The following is a 26583-nucleotide window of genomic DNA, read 5'->3' as shown; positions in this document are numbered from 1 at the left end:
CAAACTAATAGAATGTGATAGACAGGATGCCAAGTAATTGCTATAAATGCTTTGCCCCCCCTCCCTTTTTTCTTTTTGTCAGAGACCCAGAAAGGACTTTAACCTCTGGGTCTATTAATCTGGCTTCTATCACCAAACAGGGTTAGTGGTACTTCATGTTCCAAATCAGAAATGTCTGCGTTGCCCTTGGTGTGCTGTGGCAATTCTGTTTTCTTTCCACTGATATTATTATCTCTCCTTAAAAGGGGAAAATATACAGATAGCACACGCTGGTATCTGTGGCCTTGAGAATTTCACCAGCAGGTGAGAATTTTACCACATGGGGATCTCTTGAATTCTCGGAGGGCCAATAGATAGCCCTCAGCCTGGTTCCCTATAAGGTTCAAGAAGGGCTCTGAAGGCTGGCCTCTGGGAAAAGCTTGAGCATGAGGTTGATCCTGTTATTGGGTGCCCTATTGGGGCATGTCTACTGTCAAGAAACATTTGTGGGGTAAGTGACACTCTCTAGTGTTTATTTGAATCCTGCTTACCGGGTTCATGAAGCCTCTCATTTGCTCATAACTTGGTCAGAGAATAAGAATAAGGGCTGTATGTATTCATTGTTGTCAAGAGTTCTCTTAGATTAGTGTGTGTGTGTGGGGGGGTGGAGGTGGGTGTAGTGGGGAAAATAGGAGTTAGTCAGGGAAGAGATGATTGGCCGTGGAAGGAAGAAAAGAAGGAGACTGTCGAACGCCAAGAGACTGTCTATTTGGGAATAAAGAACAGGATTGCACTTGGGACTGTCCCAGTCCGTGGTGGCCTCTACTATGTATAGAGACTGGAGAAAAGACGAGGTAAGGGATTTTGTTAAGACAGAGAAATGGATTTTGAGTAGTGGCTGTACCTTGGCCCCATTGGTGCCTGTTGGGAGCTGTCGAGTGAGGGCAACCACTGAGCGACGTTAGTTTTAAGGTTATGGCTGGGAGTTCCTTCATCAGCTAAGTGAGAGTAGCCTTAGAGATGGAGCAGGCTGGTTTGTTTTTCCTGTGGGAGGTTGGTTCTGTGAGATACATCCTGGAGTGTGACGTCAAGACCTGTTCTTTCTTTCCCATGTCCTAGATGACATTTTAGTGGGATGTGACAGGAAGGACTCCATTTTGTAAAAAAAAAATGCTTTTTCCAAGTCTGACCTTGCCCGTCTCTCCCCAGTGGTCAGAATATGAGGCTGATGGGCAGTAGGGAGGAGCCTACTGTACTCTCGAGGGTCACACAGTAGGTGTTCCTCCCTGTCCACTTCTCCGACCTCGCTGGAGACTCCTTCCTCTCAGCCTTTGTCCGCCACTCTTCGGGTTCTTATCTGGGTAGCAGAGCCTCCGTCACCAGGAAAGCCAGGGCTGTGGGTCTAGGCTAATGTCTCTCCTGGCTGCCGGACTCATCTTTGCTCTGAAATGCTTTGATTTTACTGTTTGTTTGTTTGTTTGTTTGTTTGTTTTGGAGCCCTGGCAGCCCCAGAACTCATATATAACTTAGGCTACCCCCTCCCCCTCCGCCAACCCTAGTGCCAGGCTTCTAGATTTGACTCCTTACACGAGTCCTGGTGCCACAGTTCTGTAACGGGGTTTGGGAGCATTTCTGGAGAGTATTCTCAGGGAATCCATGAAACTAGCTAGTCAATTCAATTTGGGAATCAAAGAGTTAAATAACTTTAGGGTTTCTAGAGCATTGACTAAGTAAGTATGCATTAGAGCTCTAGGAGGGATTTCTTATTCTTTAGTTCACACCCCTGCCATCTTGGCTGAGGAGCTCCAGGATCTGCTGTTCCTTAGAGCACACACCAGGAAATATTAGTCTAATGTGTTACTTTTCCCAGCCCCTCGTTTTAAAAGAGGACCCCTGGGATTCCATGCATTAACTAAAACTAATGAGTCCCAAATGGAAGAATTTTCAGACCATTCGTGGCAGATGGAGACTCGCAGGCAGAAGGGTCTGGAAGACCTTGGGGTCTGCCACTTGCGGGTTACACAGGACTGCACTGGAACCGGTGTGACTCACCGCTGAGGCCCTTCTCAGCACCACCAACGAACCGGAAGCCAGCCTGCTTGGAAAATGAACAGAGAAAGAAGGCCCAGTTATTAAGAAATTCTGACAATCTGCTTGCCAGTTTGGGGGTTTCTCTTTTCTTCCACGACAGCCCTTTCTCCTTAGAGCGTGTGTGCCAGTGCAAGTGCGTACGATACACCATTTGATTTGCCGGGGCCTCAGTTTTTGCTGGCTGTGCCCCGAGTTTGTTTACATCATGAGACCCGGAGATGGTGTTGTAGTTTCAGCCACAAAATAAAACAAAGAGCAACCAAATAAAGAAAGAAAGAAAACAAACAAACAAACAAACTAGAAAACTTCACGTCTCCCCAGATGTGGGTCTCATTCCTTCTACAGGCCCCAACTTAATCGTTCTCCTTTCCCCCTTCCTTCCTTCCTTCCTTCCTTCCTTCCTTCCTTCCTTCCTTCCTTCCTTCCTTCCTTCCTTCCTTCCTTCCTTTCCTCCTTGAAAAGCAGGCACGGACATGTTTTAGAACCCAGTGCTTTATGAGAGGCAGGTGTTGTTTGACAAATACTCATTAGCTCGAGGAAAGGACCCTTTCATGGCACGCTTCCTGCTAGCAGCAGGTACACTTCTTAATCATTATTTAGATAGTGTTTCTTTGGAGGAAATAAAGCCGTTTGATCACCTCCTTGTTCTGGGGACGTGGGTCAGTGTACAATTTATTAGCTTCTGGCTTGTGAAAGAGATTGTGGACTGTCGCATTCCTCTCCGCCCTGCGGAGGCTGACGGGAGCAGAAAGCCACAGGAGACGGTGCACAGGCTTTGCTTTTAAGGTCATGTCTGTGGTTAACATTTCTTAGGGACCAAGTTCTTGAGATCATCCCCAGTAATGAAGAGCAGATTACAACTCTGATGCAATTGGAGGCTGAAGAGCATCTTCAGGTACTGGCCATAGCCTCAGCTTTTGCTCCGTCCAGTAAGTAATGCCAGCAGGGCATGCCTGGACCATGTTGACCCCTCAGAGGTAATGTGAGAGGCTGGGACTTGGGGCTGGGCTTCCAAAAGTCTGAGCGTTAGTCCCAGCTCGATGGCACTGAGCAGACCGCCTTCTTTCCCCGTGAGACTCATTTTCACAATCAGAAATTTGAGGAAAAAATACACCATTTTTCTACATATCTCTGAGGACTATTGAGGGAAGGAACAAAGGATGAAAACCGAGAGCTACTTTGCAACACCGCTGAGCACCTTTAATTCATTATTTCCCTTCTAAAATAATTTATGGCATTAATATCCCATGATGAAATGAATTGGATCACTTGAGTGCCAGATTGATTTTATTTTTTAAGACTTCCCATAATTTAAAATCATCTGTTCCTCTGCCAATTTTAATATCTAGCCGTGGGATGTATGTACTAAAAACATAACATATTTGCTGATGCTCGGGTACAGAGAAACTCTTGTTGCTCTAAGATAGCGGGTCCAGAGTGATTCTGATTTTGTAGATGCAAAATAAACTAGGTAACACATTGCGTTACCGAGATCCTTCAGGGTACATCTCTCTATTTCTTCCAGAATAATCCTTGGCTTGGCCCTTTATCCCTTTCAGCTTGATTTTTGGAAATCACCCACCATCCCCAGGCAAAGAGTCCACGTCCGAGTCCCCTTTAGCAACGTCCAGACAGTCAAAGTGTTCCTTGAGTCCCAGGGGATTGCTTATTCCATCATGGTTGAAGACGTTCAAGTAAGTATGCCAGACAGAGGCCTTTTGGTCCTCTCCACGCTGCCGGGAAAGGGACCTGTGGGTTTCCCGTGGGCCTCGTCAGTGTGAACTCTGCTGCAGACTGGTGGAGAAACGCAGCTCCCAGTCCTTTTAGCATTTCGTGGAAATGGAAGAAAAGCAATCTGTGATTCAATTAGTTTTTAATTAGAGGTTAACTCAGAAACGCAGGCTGAGCCACAAGACCGCCTAAAGGTGCCTAAAGGTGCCGTCACCCTGGGGCTGCGGCTGCTGCCGGGCCCCCAGCCCACGCATACCCCATCTCTCTTCAGAGTGCTACCAGAGGAAGAGAAGTGTGTGACCCAGAGCCGATGGACAAGATAGGCGTACAATGAGGAAAGCTTGGTGCTGAGGACCAAGTGTCAGCACCTCACTTACACCACCAGACTGAATGCGTGGCTGGCAGCTAATCACAGACTTGTTCTATCTTAGGTTCTGTTGGATCAAGAGCGTGAAGAAATGCTGATCAATCAGCGAAGAGAGCGAGGTGGTAACTTCAACTTTGGGGCCTACCATACCTTGGACGAGGTAGGCATTTCAAAACGGGAATCAGAGAAACAAGCTCCTCTTTTCCCTGATGAAAAGGCTACCCTACCTGGTGATTTGATAACATAGATATATTGTCGTGTGTCTGTGTCCCGTGTCCCGTCGTCGTGCCTCCCCCCCCCCCCCCAGAGTTTCTCTGTGTGGCTTTGGCTGTCCTGAAACTTGCTCAGTGGAGCAGGCTGTCCTCGAACCCACAAAGTACTGGGATTAAAGGCAAGGCGTGTGCCACCACTGCCCAGCAGAATTTCTTAAAACTATTTATTTTTATTTTATGTGCATAGGTGTTTCGCCTGCATGTGTGTCTGTGTGAGGGTGTCAGAGCCTCTGGAACTGGAGTTACAGACAGTTGTGAGCCGCCAAGTGGGTGCTGGGAACTGAGCCCAGAGCCTCCTGAAGAACAGTCAGTGCTCTTAACCGCTGAGCCATCTCTCCAGGCCTACTATGCTCCTTGTATTTCCTAGCAGATTTCACGGGCAGTGCCTGCTTAATGCAGGAACTGAAGTCGGCTTGTCCAGCCCCACAGCCACACAGTTATTTTGGAGGTGTCCAGAAGCTGTGAGTGAGTCCACAAATAGCTCCTTCCCACTCTTCCCACAACACTCCTTTGCTGATTTCCAAGCTGCACAGGCTACAGAATCACCCGAGAGCGATGATTAGCCATGGTCTTGGATGTATCAGGGGCCACTTTGAAGCTGTTGAGTCCTACCCACACAAGGGTGTCAGCGGCCCCCAAACTGCACGGCGATCCAAGGTCATACGGTAGCAGTAGCAGAGTCTAGTCTCTGCCTTTCCGGGTCTCCATCCCTTCTTTCTCTGCCTGGACTATGCGCTGCTCTGTGGGTCCAAGGAGAACACTGCACTTACTAATGTGACAAGAGCCTTTCTGGAAGCTGATGCTGGCTTATTTCTCTGCGCTGCCTGACTGTGGGTGGGTGGCGACTGGGGAGTTCAGGGGTGAAGCGCAGAGTAGGAAAGAGTAAAGGGGCACTAAGCCTCCAGATAAAGAGGTTTAAAATGCATTTAAAACGCTATTTTAAATGATTTGGAGGCAAAATACGACTCGAACGGATTTGTGCCTTTGTTTCACTGCCAGAAACATCAGTGCAATTGAACACGGGGCTACGTCATTTGTATAATATGTGCGTGTGTTATTACTTTCCAACCCTCTCCCAGAAAAAAGTGTGTTAGTTTGACTAGAAGAATAAAAAAGGGTATCTTCCCCCACTTGCTGTTCTAACAAATAGGTGTTTGCGACAGCAAATGCTGGCAACAGCTGGATACTTTGCTTCTGTAATGGTCGCAGCCTGGATATGTGGAGAACGGACAGAATCTCAATGAGCCTTCAAAACTGGGGTCGGAGTAGCCAGTGGCTGGAGGACATCCCCATTGTGCCGGGGCCTGCGCTAGTGCAGCTGTGTTTTGTAGTGCAAGCCGGTCACATCTCTTTCGGTGCCACTGCGGTTTGCTAGTGAGGGCGAAAGGCTTCCCTTCCGGACAGGGTCTAGGGGGAAAACAAGCCACAGGCAAACCAGACAAGTGCCATTTTACATTGCACAGAACTGGAAAGAACCGGCTCTGCGGCGGCAAGATGGCTTCTCTGTTTCAAAGTGACTCATCATCCGGGTGAAGGCTTGCAGCCGCCCCCAGCCGGAATGCGGGGAGACCGGGAGTGCAGGGGTGAGGAGACCCTGCTAGCTGCATTCCCCTGGTCACTAAATAACAGATGCCTGTTCATCATTTGAACCTTTCAGATTCACCAAGAAATGGATAACCTCGTGGCTGAGCACCCTGGTCTAGTGAGCAAAGTGAATATCGGTTCATCTTTTGAGAATCGGCCCATGAATGTGCTCAAGGTATAAAGCGGGCAGAGACTTTTGTTTCTCATCTCTCGATGCTTCTAGAATCCCGCTCCTCCCAGCTCGGCTTGCAAAGCAGGTCTCCCACCTCCACCCCCTCCTCCCACCCTTTTCGCTCTCTCTTTTTTTTCATCCTAACCGGTCTTTGCTGGTTTTAAGCATCCCCCACCACCGCCCGCCCCCCTTTTTCTTTCTTTTCCTTTTTTTTTTTCCCCTCTTTTTCTGCACGCTGACGCAGGTCTGCAGGAGAGAATTAATGCTCGGGTCCTGATAGATGCGCTCTCCGGGAGCTGGGCTGAGAGCACCAATTGGAGTCGAGCAGGAGAGGCGGCGGGCACGGGGGAGGGGAGGGAGAGAAAGGAAGGAAGGAGAGGGCGAACACTGGGAAATTAATCGAAGTGGGAGTTCTTTGCGGATTTTTCTTTTCCTCTCGCTCTCTTCTCTTAAAGGCAGCTTAAAAACAAAACAAAACAAAACAAAAAAAACCTAGCAATTGCCCGAACTACATTTTAAATAAAAGTTTCTCTGTGTGCAGATGATGACGGACAACTAAATGCGAAGGCAAGGCCCTGGAACGAAGGGTTTTTTGTTTTTTAGGTGACAGTTGAAAAAAACGGCGAAGGTTCACTGCTACTGTCACCCCAAAGAGTCTTTGGGTTGATAGTTTCAAGCATTTGCACTTTGTTCAGAAAAACAGCAAAAAGTGTTTCCCCAGACTTCCTAGAAAGTTTGTTAAGGGGTGTGTGTGGCGGGAGGTAATGTCACAACGGCCGGCTAAATTTGGAAACGTTGTGGCTAGGAACCAACTGACTAACTTTCCCCTAAGCAGAGCCTTTCCCCCTAAGCAGGCCTGGGAGGGGTGGTTTGCCTACTGCAGGAGGCTTGGCCTGGGGCTGTTTGCTGCCCGTTTTTTTTTTTTTTTTCTTTCTTTACCGGCTGGCCTACCTGTGAGTCAGGGAACCCTAAATTCTCCTCTGCCTTGGTTTTTCCTGACCTCCGGTTTTCCAAGTGGTTTGGTGGTTGAGACATTTTGTTTGTTTGTTTGTTTTTTAAGGCCCCCAACTTGTTTCATCTTAGCACTTTGAAGGAAAAGGCTCAAAACATTTTTACCAAAACTTTCCCAAACCTGTGAAATGTAACATTTTTTTTTAGCAAGAATTTGCATTTCTCATTTACCTTAATCTGTTGCGCTTAGAATGCCACACAGAGATAGAAACTGATGATGCAAAAATAATCTTTTCCTCCCTATTTACTGATCCAATTGGCAAGGCCACTGTTCCAAATAACCCAGTCACTTAGATCATAAAACTGAAACTCCGGAGAGCCGTGGGGGCTTGCCGTCCTGTTCCGATGCAGGGCCCGGAAAATTCTGGTGAGAGTCTTAGAACTAAAATAACACAATCCATGCAAAAACATTGGAAAACAGAGGAACCAACCAACAAACAGGGAGGCTAGGAATAGGTCTGGCGGTTCTAATTTCACAGCTATAGGAGGAGAGCTGTAAACTGTTTTTTCATTTTGTCCATTCCTCACCCCCTCATACATTTGCTTCCATGCCTGCTCCCACACTAACTACTCTTTTAAATAAGAAGAATGACATACTACCCGGAACCTGTTTTTCCCCAGTTAAGAACATGTGAGCATATTTTCATTACATTAACTACGATAATTTTTTTTTCAGAAACATCAAGGGAGGTAAAATTTGCTTTGCTTGTAATCTCCATTTAAGCTTTTGTTAAGAGAAAGGGGCCAAACAAACGGACAGAAGAATCAAGCCAGTGTCACCTGTCCATCTCCTCTTGTTCTCTTAATCCTGTCGAGGACAGAAAGGGGACAGAGAAAGACCCTGGGGGAGGCGCCTACTGGAAGAAGCGGTTTCCATTGCTGTGCTTGCGCTATGCTTGTTTTGCAGTTCAGCACGGGAGGAGACAAGCCAGCCATCTGGCTAGACGCGGGCATCCACGCTCGAGAGTGGGTTACTCAAGCCACGGCTCTGTGGACAGCAAATAAGGTCATTGCTTAAAATTCTTCACATATTTTGTCCTTTGGGAGTTAGACTCACTAAGTAAACACACACTGTCCCGGTGGGCCTGATTGCAAGCACTCTCAGGCAAATCCTTCTCTTACAACACTGGCAGGAAACAGAGTCTGCCAATCTTTCTTTTCTTTGCCTCACCCCATCTAGGATCACGGTACTGGTGCCTCTGGGCCCCCTGCTAAAAACACAGCAAGCCAGAGAATTGCAAAGGGTAGCCGGCGGGGCCTCTGGGTTTCGAGTTTCAGCCTAGTACCGGGAGAGAAGCTCAATACTTTGAGAGAAGTGCCTCTCCTATAAAATCTTGAAAGGGCTTCAGAGAGCAAGAACAGTTTGCTTTGACCTACAGATACAGATCTAAAGTGTAATGAGCTGGGGGGTGTCTGGGTCGTGAATATCGCCAAACTCTGATTCTGATGGTCCTTGGCACAAGAGTCAGGACACGATGCTGGGTGTGATCTAGGCTGCTGTTTCTTAAGTAATTCCAAAATGACACGCTATAAATCAGAATGTTAATTCATGAGCAAAGGAAATCAATCCACATCAGATCATTCAAGCATGTGCAACCACGTGCATGCCGACTGATACATTTTTCCCTTCAATTAAAATGCGGTTACCTTTAGGGTATTATGAAATGGATATTTAACAGTTGAATAGTAATGCCTTAGGATGGCTGAGCACAGGAAATGAATAAATTTTAATCCGGCAGAAACTTCAACTCTCCTGCAATTGATTGCAGTCAAAATGTAATTTCCCAAATGGAATTTAACCGCTTCTCCATACCTTTAGCAAAGTCCCCGCATATTTAAGTAATCTGATGTTGGTCGAGTTCTTTTGGAAAGTCACCCCACGGGAGGATTAAGGAATATTAAGTTTTTATAATTTGGTTCACAGATCCAAATAAACCACACATGTCATTGCCCGCCGTTGCAAAAAGCGTCACCGCAAATACTAGGGAGAAAAGTGTTGCTACTTCTAATGGATGGGTGATAACGGACATCTATTTAATGTGAGACAATTATTGTCACCAGAAAGGGAAGCTGTAGACATTGGTGTGCGGATTAAGCTGCAGGAGACTGTTCTGCAAGGGATTTGGAAGGTTCCCATCGATCAACAATGGTCCCTAATTCATGTTTGGAAAAACAATAAAACAAAAGAAAACAAGAAACCAAAGCACATAACCACAGTGCCATAGTATTTTGCAGTGTGTTTTCTGGCTTGCAATACTGAAAACTCTGTGTGTCTACTCAGCTTGCTTCTGAGTATGGAACCGATCCATCCATCACTTCCCTTCTGGATACCCTGGATGTCTTCCTGCTGCCTGTCACAAACCCTGATGGATATGTGTACTCCCACACCACTGTAAGCCATTTAATCCATTTATTTCTTGTTGTTTTGTGTGCGTGTGTGCGCGTGTCTTTAACATCCATAGGGCTTAAGAGGACAGGCAGGAGCTTGGAAAACCAAACAAAAGTCATCTTTCTGTTCTTGATTTGCTCTAAGCAGAAAGCCTAATCTCTCAGTAGTGGCCTTGAGATGGGGCAAAGGGAAATGTTTGCAATCATTCCTTATTCTCACATGCGATGTCTTTACATGTCGACTCAGCCAGAGCCTGTTTCCGCTGTTAGGCTGGACAGTGAGTCACCTAGGAGACTTGTCCCAATTATCTCCGAGATGTATGTGTGTGTGTGTGTGTGTGTGTGTGTGTGTGTGTGTGTGTGTGCGTCTGTGTGTATCCGTGCGTGTGCTGGACTGATAGGAAAGAGGAGGCAGATATTCCCTGCTGACAACTCGATTGCCATAGGAGTTAAGTAGGCAGCACAACGCATCCCAGCATTTTTTTTTACTTACAATTTGTCAAAGAAATCCTCTGTAATATCACTAAAAGGAGTTATGTAGGCTCCCTCTCTGTAAGATGGCATGGCAGGAACACCGCTGTGGCATTGCGACCTCACGTATATTCAAAACGAATCCGAGTTTTAAGTTTCTTCTTGTGGAGAGCAGATAACGAGGACAATGCCCAACGTTCTCAAAGGGACTCAGAGTCTCTATTCACAGCCCGGCACACCGCATGAATGCAGGGTCCACAGGCAAGCAAAGAAAGGCCGCCTCTGATCTCTCAGAGCTTCTCAAAAAACATTGAAACATTGAACACCCTTGGCAGTTCTGTAGTAAGGTTACTGAGTTAGCCCCACGTTTTCCCCAAACCATTCTCACAGAAATTCCATCTTTCCCTTTTTTTTTTTTTTTTTTTGTTGTGGTAGTGGCTAGCATTGAAAAGAACCATGTTTTATGGAACATGGCTTGGCAGGCATTTATTTGAGAGAGGAAATACAGAAAGTGAACCCTATGTGGGGACCATTTGACATAGCTGTGGGCCAAATAAATCCTGTGCAGTTCTGAAGGTAGGGAGCCAGGGGAAGGGGTACTCGGGGAAAGGACCTGCTGATCAACAGGGATGACCACCTTTTCTTCCCCCATATTCCTGTTTGCTGGGATTTTAAAAGAATCGTATGTGGCGAAAGACCCGGTCTAAACTGTCTGGAAGCTTCTGTGCTGGTGTGGATCCTAATCGGAACTGGGATGCAAATTTCGGAGGTGAGTGCGGGGTGGTCGTCTCCAGGGACAGTCGAGACTGCTGTCTGGGCGGCCGACTGCTTAGCCGGGGCTCTGCAGTGCCGTCAGACTGTTCAGTCCATTTAGGATTCAAGTCATTTTAAAACCTCTCTAAAACACTTCACTAAAGCCTCCCCCTTCACGGGAGGGTGTGCAACACTGTCACAGCTCCGGGCAGCGTTTAGTGTGGTTTGCGCACGTCTTGCTTTCCCTTCAGGCGTCCGAGCTGAAGAAGCCAGGCTTTGCACAATGGCGGGAGCGCAGGAAGCGCTGAACCAACCGCTAGAGGGGGTTAGGATCTATTAGGAAGACATGCATTACATCATCTGGTAGATGCTTCCAGAAGGAAAAGTTACAAAAAAGAAGTACAAATGGAATTAAGACATGGATTTTTTTTTCTTTTTTTGGAACAGAGGCAAAGATAAAACGTTAGCTTGCTCATCTGGCTTGTTGACTGCAGTTTTTCTGTTTGGGGGTCCACTGGCAAGCTGCTTGGGGTTTCTTTCATGCTTTTAGGCACCAGTTAAACCTTGGCTTCACTAATCACAGAACTGAAATTTGTTGTTTTTCCTGCGAACTTCCAGTACCAGCGCATCAGTGATTTTTCTCATGGAGGTGACTGCACACTTGACAAACTGCATCTCAAGGAGAGAAGGGCTTATTTTGGCTACAAGATTGGAGGAACATTCCATCATGGCCGTGGCAGATGAAGAATGTGGGTGCACCGTGGCCTGGAGGGATAGCTCAGCCGTTAAAGGCTAAGCTCACAACCAAAATTATAAGAATGTGGGTGCATTGCGTTCCCGGCCAACAGCAGAGAGAGCTGAGAGCTGGGGCTCAGCTGGCTCCTCCTCTTTGTCCTTCTGTAAACGCTCAAGTGCCCCAGCCTGTGGGGGAGTGTCACCCACATTCGGACTCTAGGGTGGGTTTTCTCTCCTCGGCTGAATTCCCCTGGAAAGACCTCAGAGCTCCCAGAGGTGTCTTTCCTGGGAGTTCCAAATCCAGTTAAGTTGACAATGCAGATTAAGCCTTGCAAACACTGGGCTGTGGGCTTTCTTCTAATACCTGGCACAGAGTCTGCACCACAGAGCGCAATCATTAAATATTTGTAAACCAAATGAATTATCGAGAGTCACAGAACTGAGACAGGACCCACCAGGGACATGCGATGGGATATGCATGAGTGATAACTTCGTTCATTGCTTTAACAATTTATTATTCTTATTATTTTGTGCGTAGGAAAAAAATAATCAAAGCGCCAGAGAGCCTGGATATTGAACCGTATCCAGGAATTTGATGGCACTTCCCCCTCTGAAGCCTTATTTTTAAATAATTTTAACTTAAAATGGCAGAAGTTATGTTTACATGGATCTTACCCAGTTCACTTAGAGAGCTTGGGAAATCTCAGTCCCCACCTGCTCCCAAAGCGCTTGTCTAGCCCTTGCCAGGCCTGCAGGGACCCCTGTTTCAGCCCTCTTGAGCAACTAGAGCTGTTGAGAGAATCAAGGCCAAAGGTGGCCTTGTCAAATGTGGTGGCTTCCAGGGCAGAAAGAATGTCAGAGGTTCCTCACATTTGTGGCTTTGTGACTTGGTCCAGTCACGAAGTACAGATGCACCGAAACTTCTGCTCCTGGACTCTTCAGGTTGGAAGAGGTCCCAGGAAAGGAACTTACAGAACCCCCACCCGCCTCAGGAGCTCTTCTTCCAACAGCTCCCAGAGAGGGGAGACGATCTAACTGGATAGCTCTTTCCTCCGTACAAAAGAACCATACTTTAAGAGAAGAGCTGGGCCCAGGATGAGTTCAGTTAGTCTTCTGGCCACGCCCTGCAAGGCAGAGACTTGATCTAACCCAAGGGTGGGCTTCTCTGATTTACACAGGAGGAACTTATTCATGCATGTGCTAACCCCTCCATCACGCAGTGCCTTCTTCAAGCTACTGTCCTAAGTAGGCTTCTTCCTCTTCATCCCACCAGGACCGGGAGCCAGTAGCAGCCCTTGCTCTGATTCGTACCATGGACCCAAGGCCAACTCTGAAGTTGAAGTGAAATCCATAGTGGACTTCATCAAGAGTCATGGCCAAATCAAAGCTTTCATTACGCTCCACAGCTACTCCCAACTGCTCATGTACCCCTACGGCTATAAATGCACCAAGCCAGATGACTCTGATGAGCTGGTGAGTCCCTCCATTCGTATTTCGATTTCAACAACCACATCTGCTGGGTGGCCAAGTTAAGTGCCGGTCGTACAGTTAGGTACCAAGGAGGAGGTATGCTAGTTATAAAGGTAATGGGACCTACACCCAATGTAAGCCGAGTTTCTTTGCTGAGTAGAATCCATAAAAATTAATGGTACCTTAACATAGATGATATAAAAAAATCTGCTTTTCTTTTCTTCTTTTTGAGGCAGGCTCTTACTTCAGGTAGCCTGGTCCAGGTTGGCTCTAAAATGACAACATTATGATCCTCCTGCTGGCCTCAGCCTCTTGAGTGCTTGGGTTTCAGGTGTGAACCACCCTGGCTGGCCTTAGGTGCTGGCCATCATCAGTTCCCAGGGTATACTTCCTAATCAGCCTCCGGATATGGACTTGGTGTTCCTGGACCGCTGGATAGATGCTCTGCGCTAGGCAGTACAGCTCCCTGCTCTCACCGAGGGCTTTCTTGAGCCCCTTGGCTCTGGGACCTGACATGACAACGTGCTGGGAGATGGTGTGTGCTTAAAACACTTTCTTCCCTAACTCAGTTCCTTCTGTCTTCTGCCCCCCTTCAGAAACAAACAGATTGGCTGCAGCCTTGGGTCAGTTGGTAACATCTCAGGAAGCTGCTCACAATTGAGCAACAGTTATTCCCAGATGAAGAGAATGTGCAGACATTTCCAGTTTGGCTTTTAGGCTTGATTTTGAAACCCATCTGCTAGGGATAAGCCTGGAATTGAGACCTTTTGGACGATTTACCTTCAAGTAGATTTTTTTTTGTCAGCTGCCACAGGCTGACAGAATAGACAGCTCTAGTTCAAACGTGTCTTCATCTTCTCAGTTTGGGTCTTAGGCTTGTTAGGGCAGTTTTCAGGGTTGCAGGGGGCTTCTTACCAAAGTCACACCCGGGGGAAAATGTCAGGGTTGGAAGGAACCAATGTGTACTCCCTGATCCCATTGTTTGTTTTTAAATTAAATGTAATTAATTTTTTAATTAAAAATTAGCATGCCAAGTATAAGGTTTCATTACGGCATTAAAAAATTGCTCCGGTGGATTCTTGCCCCCATGTTCTTCCCCATCCCTCTGCTCCCTGTTCTCTGTCTGCCACTGTCCTTCCTTCCCCTTTCATATAACGTGTCTCCCCCACACCCCACGTCCATGCCCTTTGAAACACCTCTTCCCTCTTGAGGTCTCTTTTCTACTTTCAAGACCTATACCTGCACCTAGATAATCTTCTGTTGTCCAAATCCGGTGTTCAGGCATGTGTGAGACAGCCAGGTAGCCTGCAGGCCAGAGCGGGGGTCTCTGCCTTCGAGGGAGCCTGATGATGCCAGGGAGAGCCTGAGTGTTAGAGCTTTTCCTTTCCACTGTTTACCTCCCAGTCCTGCTTTAGCATCTGGCTATGTGGATGAAGTTTGTTCTTTTTAGGAACTGAGTCTGTGAATTGCGTAACGACTAGAAACCCACTTCTCTCGGGCCTTCCCTTACTTCATCTTGCCTGCAAACTACCCTGATTCCTTTAAGGACTTACAAAATGGGGCTCCACTCCCTGCCCAGTTGCTGTTTCCTGAGTGCCAGCTTTGTCTGTATTCTTGAAAGTTTTCCCCAAAGTGAACACGAAGGCTGTGCTGTGGTTATCCAGCACAGAGCAGAGAGTGCGGCTGTAGCTATGGGATGGCTTCCCGTATACTCTCAGGGCACAGTTTCGGGGATGCAGTTGAGGGTCACCTTAGCTCTTTGGCAGTTTTACACTGGTGCTGTTGACTCATGCTGGGCTCACTGACAACTGAAACCCCCAGGCTCTCAGAGGCTTTGGCTGAGCCAGGTTTCCCCCATCTGGTATTTGTACAGTTGTTTTCCTGGACCCAAGTTCAAGACCTTACATTTATCCTTAGCAAGGACAGTAAAGCCTCAATCAGTCAAAATTGGAACCCTTGAGTAATGGAAAATATTTTTGCTGAGCGCTGCTTCTTGGAAAAAGAGACAGCCATAGGGAAATAAGCCAGTGTAGGGATCAACTTGGAGGAAAAAAAAAAACCAACTTCCTAGGTACATCCTGAGGTCAGTACATATATGTTCTCTTTAGGACTCTTCAGCCCACTCAACTGTTTTTGTTTTGTTTTGTTTTTGAGGCAGGGCTTCTTAGTGTAGCCCTGGCTGTCCTGGAACTCACCCCGTAGACCAGGCTGGCTTCGAACTCAGAAATCTTTCTGCCTCTTCCTCCCAAGTGCTGGCATTAAAGGTATGCACCACCACCACCTGGCCAGCCCACTTCCTAAAAAATTTAAAACGACATTTGTGTGTATATGTGTGTGTGTGTGTAAGCCAGGGAACAGCTTGCAGGAGTTGGTTCTCTTCTTTTACTCGGAGAGTCACAGGGATTGGGTTCAGGTTCTCAGGCTTAGCAACAAAGCCCTTTCCTCAGTGATCTGTCTGGCCACCATACTATTTTCAGTTAGTTTTCTGAACAAGGAGAGCTGGTGGCAAAATGATGCTCTCTGGAGCACTGTAAAGGCCTGGATAATGAAAGATGACCACGCCCTGTTGTATGTTCGAAGGCCGGGGAACAACACATGTGTTTACTTCCTAGTGAAATGGTTGAGAGAACAAGAATGGCGTGTTCTGTGTCAGGAGCAAAGGAGACTACGTAACCAGGCCTCCCCAGTCTGTGTTCTTCCACCGGAAGAGACAAGTTCTATCCATTTACTTTTCCTTCTAGGATGAAGTGGCCCAAAAAGCTGCCAAGTCTCTGACAGGACTGCATGGCACCAAGTACAAAGTGGGGCCAATCTGCTCCGTCATCTGTAAGTATCTAATTTGCTAAAAGTTTGTACAAATGACCTACTAAAGGGGAAAGTACCTTCTGAACTTGGGCTAATGCATTTAAACGCCCTCACGTGAAAGGGGGAGTCCTTCACACACAGAACCCACCCTTGCCTACTTCCCTCAGAAGGTCTGGGCTCCCCATGAAATATTTATTATGTGATAACAAAGGACTTCCTGGATCTGTGCATTTTGTGCTGTCTGCTGAGCTTGTCCAGGACCTTACATCTCAATACTGTTATGTACAATCTCTCTGCCTAAAAACGAACCTTTATCAGAACTTGCTCCAAAACTCATGCTTTTTATTAGTTTTATTAGTCTTCCCTTTCTTGGCTAAGAGGGACTCCTGCCTTGAGTAAGCTCATGGACTAAGGGTGGGGGATAAATGGACGTGGCCCCTTTAAGAGGATCTGATTAGGGGCTGGGGGCTTAGTTTAGTGGTAGAACATGTGCTTAGCATGCACAGAGTCCTGAGTTCAAAAGCCCTGGGTTCAGTTTCCTGTATCAAAAACTCCAAAGCAAACCAAATTGCAACAGCGGGAAACCCCTGGACAGTTCAATGGTTCAATGAAAAGATGCTGAGACAGGCAACTGTCTTGCACGGAATAGGAAGGAGAGGAAGCGGGTGAGGCAGGGATAAATCTAGAAGTTTGCTATCGACGTTGTGAGCCTCTTCTGCCTTCCAGTGGGTACTGCAGGAGGTCTCGGCGCACCCTGAATTCTGAACCATTTAAGTGACCCTTCCTTATATATAAAGTAAGGAACTCAAAACTACACAGCCGAGTGTCCATTTCCACAGTGCCCCGAGCCCAAAGGTCCTTCAGAAACTAAAGGAGCACATGCCCCAAACGCACACTCATTCTGTTCAACAGGTTTCAGTCAGCGTCTGCCGTGTGCTGAGCATGGCGCTAGGTACTGCGGATATAAGAAACTGACCAAGAACTCTGTTTCTTTTGCATTTAGTGTGTGTGTGTGTGCGCGCGCGCATGTGCATGTACATGTATATGTGGAGGTCAGAAGACAACTTGTGGGGATAAGTTCTTTCTTTCCACCTTCTGTGTTCCTGGGATCAAATCCAGATCATATGGCTTGCAACAAGTGCCTTCACCTGCTGAACCATCTTGCCTGCTCAGAGGTCATATTTAAGAGAGATAAATGGGAATTCAAAGGAATATTAGTATGTATGTGCCAGAGTAGGTTGTACATGGCTCAAGAGTATTATAAAACTGTGGTGGGAGATTTAATGCTCTGGAGAAGCTTCACATGGGACAAAAGTCGGGCTTTAAAGATTGGCCATTAGGTAGCTAAAGAAGGAGCAAAGGATCCAGCTAGTCAGATCCAAGGGTACAGAAGTATGACTTGCATGAGGGACTCTGAGACCCACAAGCAAGTTTGGAGTTGCTGGGAAGAAAGACGTGGGGCAGGAAGCCAGAGGGATATGGGCTGCGTGTGTTATATGAAGACTTTGAGTTTAATTCCAGGGATTCCGGAAGCCATTTTTGGAGTTTTCAGAGAAGCGGTTGAAGTGTTGAGTGGATGTGGAGTTGTGATGGACGGGACGTAGGTGCATTCCCGAGCAGGAGCCGGGGGAGTTAGGGCTGGAGACGATGGTCCAAGCTAGAACATGGCACTACCATGGGCAGTATCTGGGACACAAAGCCATTGGCTCCCTGCCCTTTATTGGAGGTAGGGAGCTTCTTGCTGAAGGTCATTGGGTTGTGCTACTCCCTGAGAGGACATTCTGGATCTTCAAAGGGGATCGTTGGAAAGAGCAAGGATTCGATTGTAGAAATATTGAGCTTGTAGTACTTGTAGGGTGTGCTGCCTTCAGATGATGTGGCCCTGAGATTCAGCAGCTAGGGAGGGAGGGAGGCACAGAAGGGAAGGAGTTTGAGTAGCAAGAGCTCTGTGGAGAGGGTGGTAACGAGAAAGCAAGGCTGTATCTGGAGTGGGAAGAACCTTGAGAGGAGAAAGGCAGCGGAGAACTAAGCAGAGGGACCTTGGATTTCAGAAAGAAGAGCAATTATTAAAAACGAGACAGTGGATGAAACGATAAAGGCCATGTAAAGGCCAGCACACAGGAAAGAACATTTCCCACTGAATGTTTCTCCCAGTTCATTAGCGGCCTTAGCCGGAGTAGGTGCAGAAGAGTGGGTGAGAAGGGAACGGGGAGATTCGGAATGGGAGGCTGCTCTTGTTTGCTTTCATAAGATACATGCATACACATAGACATCTGTACGTGTGTGTAATGGCTGACCCAGTGTGGATGCCAAGAAGTGGGGAGGGCGTGCAGGGGAAAGGGGCCTGTTCTCGGACATACCGTGCATATTGATATAGCTTCAGCCATGGGGAGGGGAGGGAGTGTTTGTGGGAACGCCCACTTGTTAGTTGCAGTTTTCTTTTTCATTTGGAGACTATGTGGAGGGAGCAGCCTGGCCTTTGACTCCCAGAGATCCACCCGCCTTCTGCCTCCCATGTTTTCTGCCCTCTCCCACCCTGCCCTGCATGCTCCCAAATCTCTGGAGCTGTGGATTGTAGTCTGGTTATCCTTTGCTTTGTTTTATATCTTCTATTCATATAGGAGTGAGTACAGACCGTGTTTGTCTTTCTGAGTCTGGGTTACCTCACTCAGGATGGTTTTTCTAGTTCCATCCATTTGCCTGCAGAGTTCATGATGTCATTGTTTTTACAGCTGAATAGTACTCCATTGTGTAACTGTACCACGTTTTCTTTATCCATTCTTCGGTTGAAGGGCATCTAGGTAGGTTATTTTACTGGGAGTTCAAGAAAGCAGAGGAGTGAGGTTTACTCATTAAATCCAAAATCCATTGTGGAAATGCAAAAAGTGCTTCTGAAGATATGATCGGTCATGGAAGTTTCTCTTTTTAGATTATGTGCCTCTCTCTCTCTCTCTCTCTCTCTCTCTCTCTCTCTCTCTCTCTCTCTTCCTGCTACCTACAGTATTTTTAAAAAACTTTATGGGAAAAATAATTTGGTGTTCAACATATTTCTTATCATGTTCAATCTCATTAATGAGTTTTTGCTGTTGTCAGTGAACCCAAACATATTTAACTGGAGCCAATGCCTGTGTATATCTTGTGCTCATCTTCTTAAAGTTAACATCTCTTCCTGTGGAGTGTTTTGTAATTACATGCTGTTTATTTGCTATTTCATCTTATTGATAAATCTCAGTTCTTGGATAAATCTGGGTTCTTGGATTTATCCAATTTTATGTAAGATAAAGCTACTAATTATATTTTGTAAGTTCCTTTTAGGAATCTAGTCCCATGGCAAGATTAACCACCCAGTGGGAATGAATGGCTTTGGAGGTTTTTTGTTTGGGCTTTGGAGTTTTTGAGACTTTCAAAGCCATGTTCCATATGAACTTGGTCTTACCCTTTTTTTTTTTAATTTTTGGCAGAGTTTCATAAAGTCTAGGTTGGCCTTGAACTTACTTTGTAGCCAAGGATGATCTTTAACATCCAGTCCTCTTGCCCCAGACTTCTGAGTGCCAGAATTGCAGGCATGGGATGTATTAGACTTACATGGTGCTGGGGGTTGAGCCTAGGACCTCATATAGGATAGGAAAGTATTCTACTGATTGAGCCTAGGACCTTCATATATGATAGGAAATTATTCTACTGATTGATCCTAAGACCTTCATATATGATAGGAAAGTATTCTACTGATGGAGCCTAGGACCTTCATATATGATAGGAAAGTATTCTACTGATTGAGCCTAGGACCTCATATATGATAGGAAAGTATTCTGATTGAGCCGTATCTCTAGCACTTAGGGAACTCTCCAGAGCCCCTGAGTATTGGTGGTGGGCACAGAAAAGTGGATCTAACCCAGGACCCTGATGACAACTTAAGTTTGAGAAGAGCCTGCCTTTGTTTGGCAGCCTTGGGTTGGAGGCTGGAGTTTAGCCTCTCTGCAGAATGCTATCCTGGTACCCCTGAATCCCAATCCCCTATACATGTCTCACCCATTTCATTATAAGAGATTTAAGTTTTTCTTTTACCTTGCCAGACCTTGGAAGGCTATGTATTTTTCTTGCTGAGGACACAGGTATCAAAGATAGTTCCAATAAGCTAATATCAGATGCATACAGATGTGTCCTATGAACCCGTGGAACCTGGTACTCCCTTCACCTAACTCCTGACTGCAGCCCTGCCCAGTGCTGACTCTGGGTCCCTGCCTCACCCCCACCTGGAGAAACACTGGTACTCTAGAAACCAGCTAAGCGCTTGCCTGTGACTCAGGCTGGCATGCAGCTGGGGGCTGAGCACCTGCTCTTCTCCAAGCAGTGGCCAGCTGCACATCTTTGGTAGGTGAGACATTTCCTGGACAACTTCTTGCCTGCAAAGGGCTTTGGAAACCTTCACATAGTCACGAGAGAAGGAACACAACCGTCAGAGACAGAAAGATTGACCTGAATTGTATGTAGTTCTCCCACTTTGGAACCCAATCACCTTGGGCCAGTTACTTACCCTCCCTTGTCTCTGCCCATCTGTGAAATGGCTTGTTGGGAGTCTCAAAAGATGGTGGAATAAAAGGGCTTGATAACTCTTTCTTTCGTGAGCACAAGCAAGGACTGTAATCCTACCCACTGCCTTCTCGGGTCTCGTTCCCGCTGCGGCTCATCCTCATTTGACACAGATCTTCTGTAACTTAGAGATGAAGTTGGCTTGCTCTTTAGGTTACCAGCTAGTGGTTTGCAGGGTCAAGAAGCCCAGACTTTGTACCCTCTCTGCCCCTCTTAGTGAGATTGGCTCGGCCAAAGGTTCAAGGTGGTGATTTTGGAACCCACAAAGATCTGCTGAAGTGAGTTAGTAACCATTTCGTGTCTTCGGTTTGCTAAGCACTGTGGTGGCTGCTGTGGGAATGAAAGTCACTGGTCATAGAAACTCCTGGGCTTTACAGGCTGAGCATCCCAGATCTGAGGTTCTCAAAGCCAAGATGCTCTCAGGTCTAAAACTCTCCCCTGACAATGGGAGGCCATGTGTGGAGAATTCTATATCTGATCTTACATGGTGGGCCTGAGCCAAAGCTAGGTGTAGTGATGAAGTTATCTCTGGGCTGTGGATATACAAGTTACACTTAAAACACAAATGAATTTTTTATATTAAGGTTCCTCCCAAGAGATCTTATCATGCATATACAAACATTCCAAACTCTCAAAAGTCTGTTATTTGAAACACTATTGCTCCCAGCACTTTTGGATGAAGGCTAGGTAACTTGTAATTCCCAACATCAGCCTTGAGTGTCCCTAATAGCCTCCCTGGTCTCTGTTCTAAGGTAGCTGGTAGCTTCCTCCAATTCTACCCCAACCTGTTCTCCCTGGGAGGGGCCTCGGGGCCAGGCCATTGCTCAGCTTTGCTGAGTCACGAATGCCTCAGGACTTCGTAGCCTAATGACATCTTTCTTCATCATAATCACGTGCCACATCAATGGCCAGACTTAGCTCAGATGCACATCACTGTACTTGCTTACCCATGATCCCCAGCATGTGATGTGACATCACATAGGAGCTTGCTCTACCCTTATGGCAAGAGTCCCCTGAGGCCAGGGACCAAGTCACTCGCTCGCTTTGTAATCTGTTTTATCCCACTAGAGAAAACGACGTGTGTGCCTTCTGGAGAAGGAAATGGTGTGGCCTCCCTAAGCTGGGGGAGGTGTCAATTAGGGCATCAAGCAAAGTTCCCAATGGGTAAATAAAGCTGGAAGCTCCCCGATGGCACCAAAGAGAGGCCAAGTACAGTGTCCATTTGAAGGCCTCTTTCATTTTAAACTAGTCAGCCTTATGCTCTTTTCTGTCAGAGACTAGTCCTCTAGCCCGTGCGTAGAGGGCCTTGGTCCATCTCTCATCGTGCTGGAGGTCAACGGAGACAGTGTAACCACATTTGATTTCCCTCTGCCCCTCAGACCAAGCCAGTGGTGGAAGCATCGACTGGGCCTATGATATTGGCATCAAATACTCATTTGCCTTTGAACTGAGAGACACAGGCTCATATGGCTTCCTCCTGCCAGCCAAGCAGATCTTGCCCACGGCAGAAGAAACCTGGCTTGGCCTGAAGACCATCATGGAGCATGTACGAGACCACCCCTATTAGGGATCTGCAGAACAGACAGACACCATTAAAATCTCTGGTGTAAAGCAAAACCGGCTCCTGACTATTCCTTATTCTAGCCCTAACCTGGAACTTAAGCATTTCTTTTCTTTCTTCTTCATTTTGTTTGTTTGCTTGTGGGACTGGGATTTGAACCCAGGGACTTGCCCTTGCTAGCTGAGCCCTTCCCCACTGAGCCTCATTCTCAGCTCCTGTTTCTCCAGTTTCTGTTGTCCCAAAGCCACGAGTCCCTGTGTTGTACCTGTGTCTTTCTGTTTAACTTGTTCTAAGTGAACTATTCCCAACACCCTTTACATTTTTAATGTAATAAGTTACATATGATACAAATTTGTTGTTTTATTTTCTTCGGACAGTGTTTCATGTGGTTGAGGTTGGGTCTGAACTCCCGAGCCTTTAAGGTGCTGGGATCACAGGCACATGCTGCCACACCTGGCTGTTGATAATTGGGGGGGGGGGCAGTAGCTAACAAAGATATTTTAGTAAGAGAAAGAGACATGGGCTAGAGATATTAACTCAGCGTTAAGAGCGCTGGCTGCTCTTACCGAGGACTCCCATTTGACTCCCACCTTCACCGTGGTTCACAACTTCTGTAGCTCCAGCTCCAGGGGATCTCATGCCCTCTTTTAACCTCTTCTGGTACCAGGTATGATAGGTACACAGATACCCATGTAGACAAAATATCTACATACATCAAATCAAATCAATAAATCTTTAAAAAGCAAGACGCAGAATAAGAGGAGCTCAGAAGAAAGCAAGATACACCCAAGAGTTTGGGTATAGGCTTTCCAAAGAAAAACGCCCCAAAGAGAGAGAGAGACTAAAGTATACGATGGGCTCATCAAGGGAGAATTGTCCTGTGATCATTCTTGAGACAAGGTCTCTCTCTATGTAGCCCCTGGCTGTCCTGGAACTCTCTTGTGTAGACCAGGGAGGCCTCGAACTCACAGAGATCCACCTGCCTTTGCTTCCCGAGGGTGGAGATTAAAGGTGTGAGCTCTCATGTCTGGCCCGTTGATTGATCATTTATTTATTTATTTTGATTTTCGAGACAGGGTTTCTCCGTAGCTTTTTTGGTTCCTGTCCTGGAACTAGCTCTTGTAGACCATGCTGGCCTCGTGCCTCCCGAGTGCTACGTTGGTTATTCTTAAGGGTTGGGTTCTTTATTGAGGGGAAAGCTCAGCAGTGTTGTGTGTGCACTATGTTGTGCCGTTGTCACCGGTGTCCATCTCCAGAACTTTCTCATATCATCTCCAATTGGAGCACCTACTCATTAATTGGAAAATCGGCATTGCCCTCCCCTCTAGCCTCTCATAACCATTACTGTACTCTCTGTCTATGAATTTTGTGAGGGCAGGTACCACATGAACTGAAATTCCATAGCATTCATCATTCTATGTGGGGCCGATTTCACATAACAAAATATTTCCAAGGCTCATCGATGTAGCAAGTGTCAATCCTTCATCTTTTTTCCTTCCTTCCCTCCCTCCCTCCCTCCTTCCTTCCCTCCTTCCCTCCCTCCCTCCCTCCCTCCCTCCCTCCCTTCCTTCTTTTCTTTTTGGTTAGGGTCCCACTAAGTAGTACAGGTGATCCTCCTGTCTCGGTATGTCAAATGCTATGACTTCAAGTTTCAGACATGGACTGCCATGACCAGCTGAGCCCCTTTATTTTAAATCAGTGGTTCTCAACTTTCCTAATGCTGTGACCCTTTAATACAGTTCCTCATGCTGTGGTGACCTCCCCCAATCATAAAATTATTTTATTGTTACTTCATAACTATACCTTTGCTACTATTAAGAATTGTAATGTAAATGTCTGTTATACAGGATGTCTGATATGCCATCCCCAGGCTGAGAACCGCTGTTTTAAGTAGCGCAGCATTTCAGAGTTAGCAATGGATTTAAGTTCCTTCATTCACTCAATACAACAGAAAGATGCCAGGCATCTGGCTCCTGTGTATCCTTTGGTGTTGTATGAGGAGGGGGCCCCTTGTTTGTCCCGGCTGCCCCGCTAGTTTACACCCGAAATAACCACACAGAAACTGTATTAATTAAAACACTGCTTGGCCATTAGCTCTAACTTCTTATTGGCTAACTCTTATATATTAGTTTAACCCATCTCCATTAATCTGTGTATCGCCACGTGGCAGTGGCTTACTGGAGATTCTAACTGGCGTCCATCTCTGATAGAGGATCCATGGCTTCTCTGACTCTTCCCTTCTTCCTTCCAGTATTCAGTTCTATTTTCTCTACCTACCTAAGTTCTCCCCTATCAACTAGGCCAAGGCAGTTTCTTTATTCATTAACCAATGAAAGCAACACATGAACAGAAGAACATCGTATACCACTTTGGTCTTGTTGCCTTGTGCCCCATTGAGTTTGTCTTTCTGCTTGCACACAAATTCTCTTTAGACATGCCATTCCATTAATGATTTAGATTTCTTTACTCATTTATATATTTATAGATGACATTCCTTGGGAAACAGTGGGAAATGGGTTTCAGCACATAGAACTCTGGGTCTAGAACTAAATAGTTCTTTTTATCATGCTTCTAGCTGATTCCAGTCTTTTGTTTCTCTTACTATTAACTTCAAAGATGAAGTCTGGCTTGACGTGCACTAGAGTCCCACCTCTGGTGGATAGGGAAGGTATAGGTTCAGCTAAAGTGTTGGGAGGACACAGAGCTCTGACATCTGCCACATCTGATGGAGGCGACCCTTGGGTCTCAGTGACTTCTCCTCCTCCCTTTTTATTAGGTTGGTTCTTTGACCCTGTCAGAACCTGTACTAAGACAGACAAGGTAAGTCATTCTTGTTTAATTTCCTCATCCTTCACTGTTGATGATGGTATGTCCTTGACATGCCTTAGTTTAGCAAGAATCCCCTTCCCTTGATGCTTCCTCTTAGTAAATTTCCATCTACTGATCCTCTCATCCTACTGTCTTTGCTGCATTTGGCCCCAAGAGGAAACTAGCCCCTCCTACTACTGTAGCCGTGATCTCCATGGCAATGATTGCCAATGAAATCTTCCTTACTTTTTTAACAAGTGCCAGAATAAATCTCAATGCTGCCAGCCATGACCCTTGGCTCTATGTACTACCCAACCCTTCAGCAAACACGAAAAGGATGAATCCATGTGGAGAGTGGGAGGGGATGAGTTGGGGTTTCTTGGACAAAGCCATATGCCTGAAAATAAGCCACCAATGTCATGAATAATGTCCACTTATTCTGCCGACTTCAGACTCACAGGGTAGCTAAACCTCAGGAAGACTTACTATTTAGTTTGATCAGAGATGGGCTTGAGTCTGGGCGTGATGACATACACCTTTAATCCCAGTGCTTGAGAGGCTGAGGCAGGAGAATCTCTGTGAGTTTGAGGCTAGCCTGGTTTACATAGTGAGTTCTAGAATACCTTAAAAAAAAACTGGAGTTAGTGGCTCAGGCCTGTTATCCCAGCATCTGGGAGGTTGAAGCGGGAGGATTATGAGTTCAAGGCTAACCTGGGATAAAAAGTGATCTCATGTCTCAAAACAAAAACAATTAAAAATTCTGGGATTGGAGCGATGTCTTGGAGGTCAAGATTGCATATGTTCTAGATCTAATCTACGTAGGAAGTAGAAAAAGATCTCCTGCATAAATTGGGAACATGGGGACCTTGGGAGAGGGTTGAAGGGGAGGGGAGAGGCAGGGAGGGGAGCAGAGAAAAATGTAGAACTCAATAAAAATCAATTTAAAAATATTGCATAAGTTCTTGCAGAGGACTTGGGTTTGATTCCCAGTACTAACATGGTGGCTCACAACTGCTGATAGCTCCCATTCCAGGGGATCTGATGATGGGATTTGCTGGGATCTGATGCTCTCTTCTGACCTTGGAAGGTACCTACCTGCACACACACATGGTCTATGTAAACTCACACAGGCACACATGCATACACATAAATAAATAATAAACTTTAAAAAAATAAATTCAAAGCAAACATCATTAAGCCTTATCTGCCATTTAGATCCCAAAGAAAACTGTTAATTTATTATTTATTTCTTCCTATACCATTTACCACCCATATTTCTCTTTTCTTAGTGGAATCCTAAGAATTAGGCCTTTGACCCAATAAACTCTTCTTTATGATCTGCTCTGCTGGGTTCCCTGAACAGGCTTCTTAAGTGTGCCATCTTGGGAGTTGGCCCAAGGCTGCTTGATCGTCTTCGCTTCCCAAACAGTTGTTTATTTCTCTAGAAGTGACTCCATCTTGGGTTTACAAACTGGCCTCTCCCGTCAGTACAAATTCCACCCAGCAGTGTGGGATCTTTCCATCAAAGAACACCATTTAGATGCCAAGCGATGAGCAATGTGGCACCCTAGGTAAGACGTTCCCAGCTTGTGGAGCAAGTTCCTGCCTTGCAGACGGGGAGGCTGGGCCTTCATCACTGCAATGGAATGGAGGAGGCCTTGGCTGGGGGCCTGCCTTGTCAGAGCTGGAAAGGTGCTGGAGAACCATGTTAGCATTCTTGAGAATATGAGTCTGCCTCGGGCTCCTTTATAAATATGGCTTGACTCAGTCGGTGTGTGATTGGCACCTGGGAGAC

General features: G+C 46.3%; 1 protein-coding gene across 1 annotated transcript; it reads left to right on the top strand.

Annotated features, from left to right (window-relative positions):
* Positions 1–351: 351 nt before the first annotated feature.
* Cpa2 (carboxypeptidase A2) lies at positions 352–22101 on the top strand. Its single transcript, XM_050141532.1, has 11 exons — positions 352–490; positions 2884–2965; positions 3630–3764; positions 4233–4328; positions 6098–6199; positions 8115–8213; positions 9489–9599; positions 10745–10835; positions 12828–13027; positions 15766–15850; positions 21799–22101. Exons 1-11 carry the CDS (start codon positions 426–428, stop codon positions 21984–21986), a joined length of 1254 nt encoding a protein of 417 aa, XP_049997489.1. The 5' UTR covers positions 352–425; the 3' UTR covers positions 21987–22101.
* The last annotated feature ends 4482 nt before the right edge of the window (positions 22102–26583 follow it).

This window comes from Alexandromys fortis, unplaced genomic scaffold (assembly GCF_014885135.2).
Source record: "Alexandromys fortis isolate MF-2015 unplaced genomic scaffold, M_Fortis_MF-2015_v1.1 scaffold_44, whole genome shotgun sequence".
Classification (NCBI taxonomy): domain Eukaryota; kingdom Metazoa; phylum Chordata; class Mammalia; order Rodentia; family Cricetidae; genus Alexandromys; species Alexandromys fortis.
Note: the sequence above shows the minus strand (reverse complement) of the source record. Positions and strands in the feature narration are given on the sequence as shown.

Coding starts and splice junctions, on each gene's coding strand:
- Cpa2 (XM_050141532.1), top strand. CDS start 426: ATGAGGTTGATCCTGTTATTGGGTGCCCTATTGGGGCATGTCTACTGT. Junction 10,836..12,827: donor CTGGGATGCAAATTTCGGAG/GTGAGTGCGGGG, acceptor TCATCCCACCAG/GACCGGGAGCCAGTAGCAGC. Junction 13,028..15,765: donor CAGATGACTCTGATGAGCTG/GTGAGTCCCTCC, acceptor TTTTCCTTCTAG/GATGAAGTGGCCCAAAAAGC.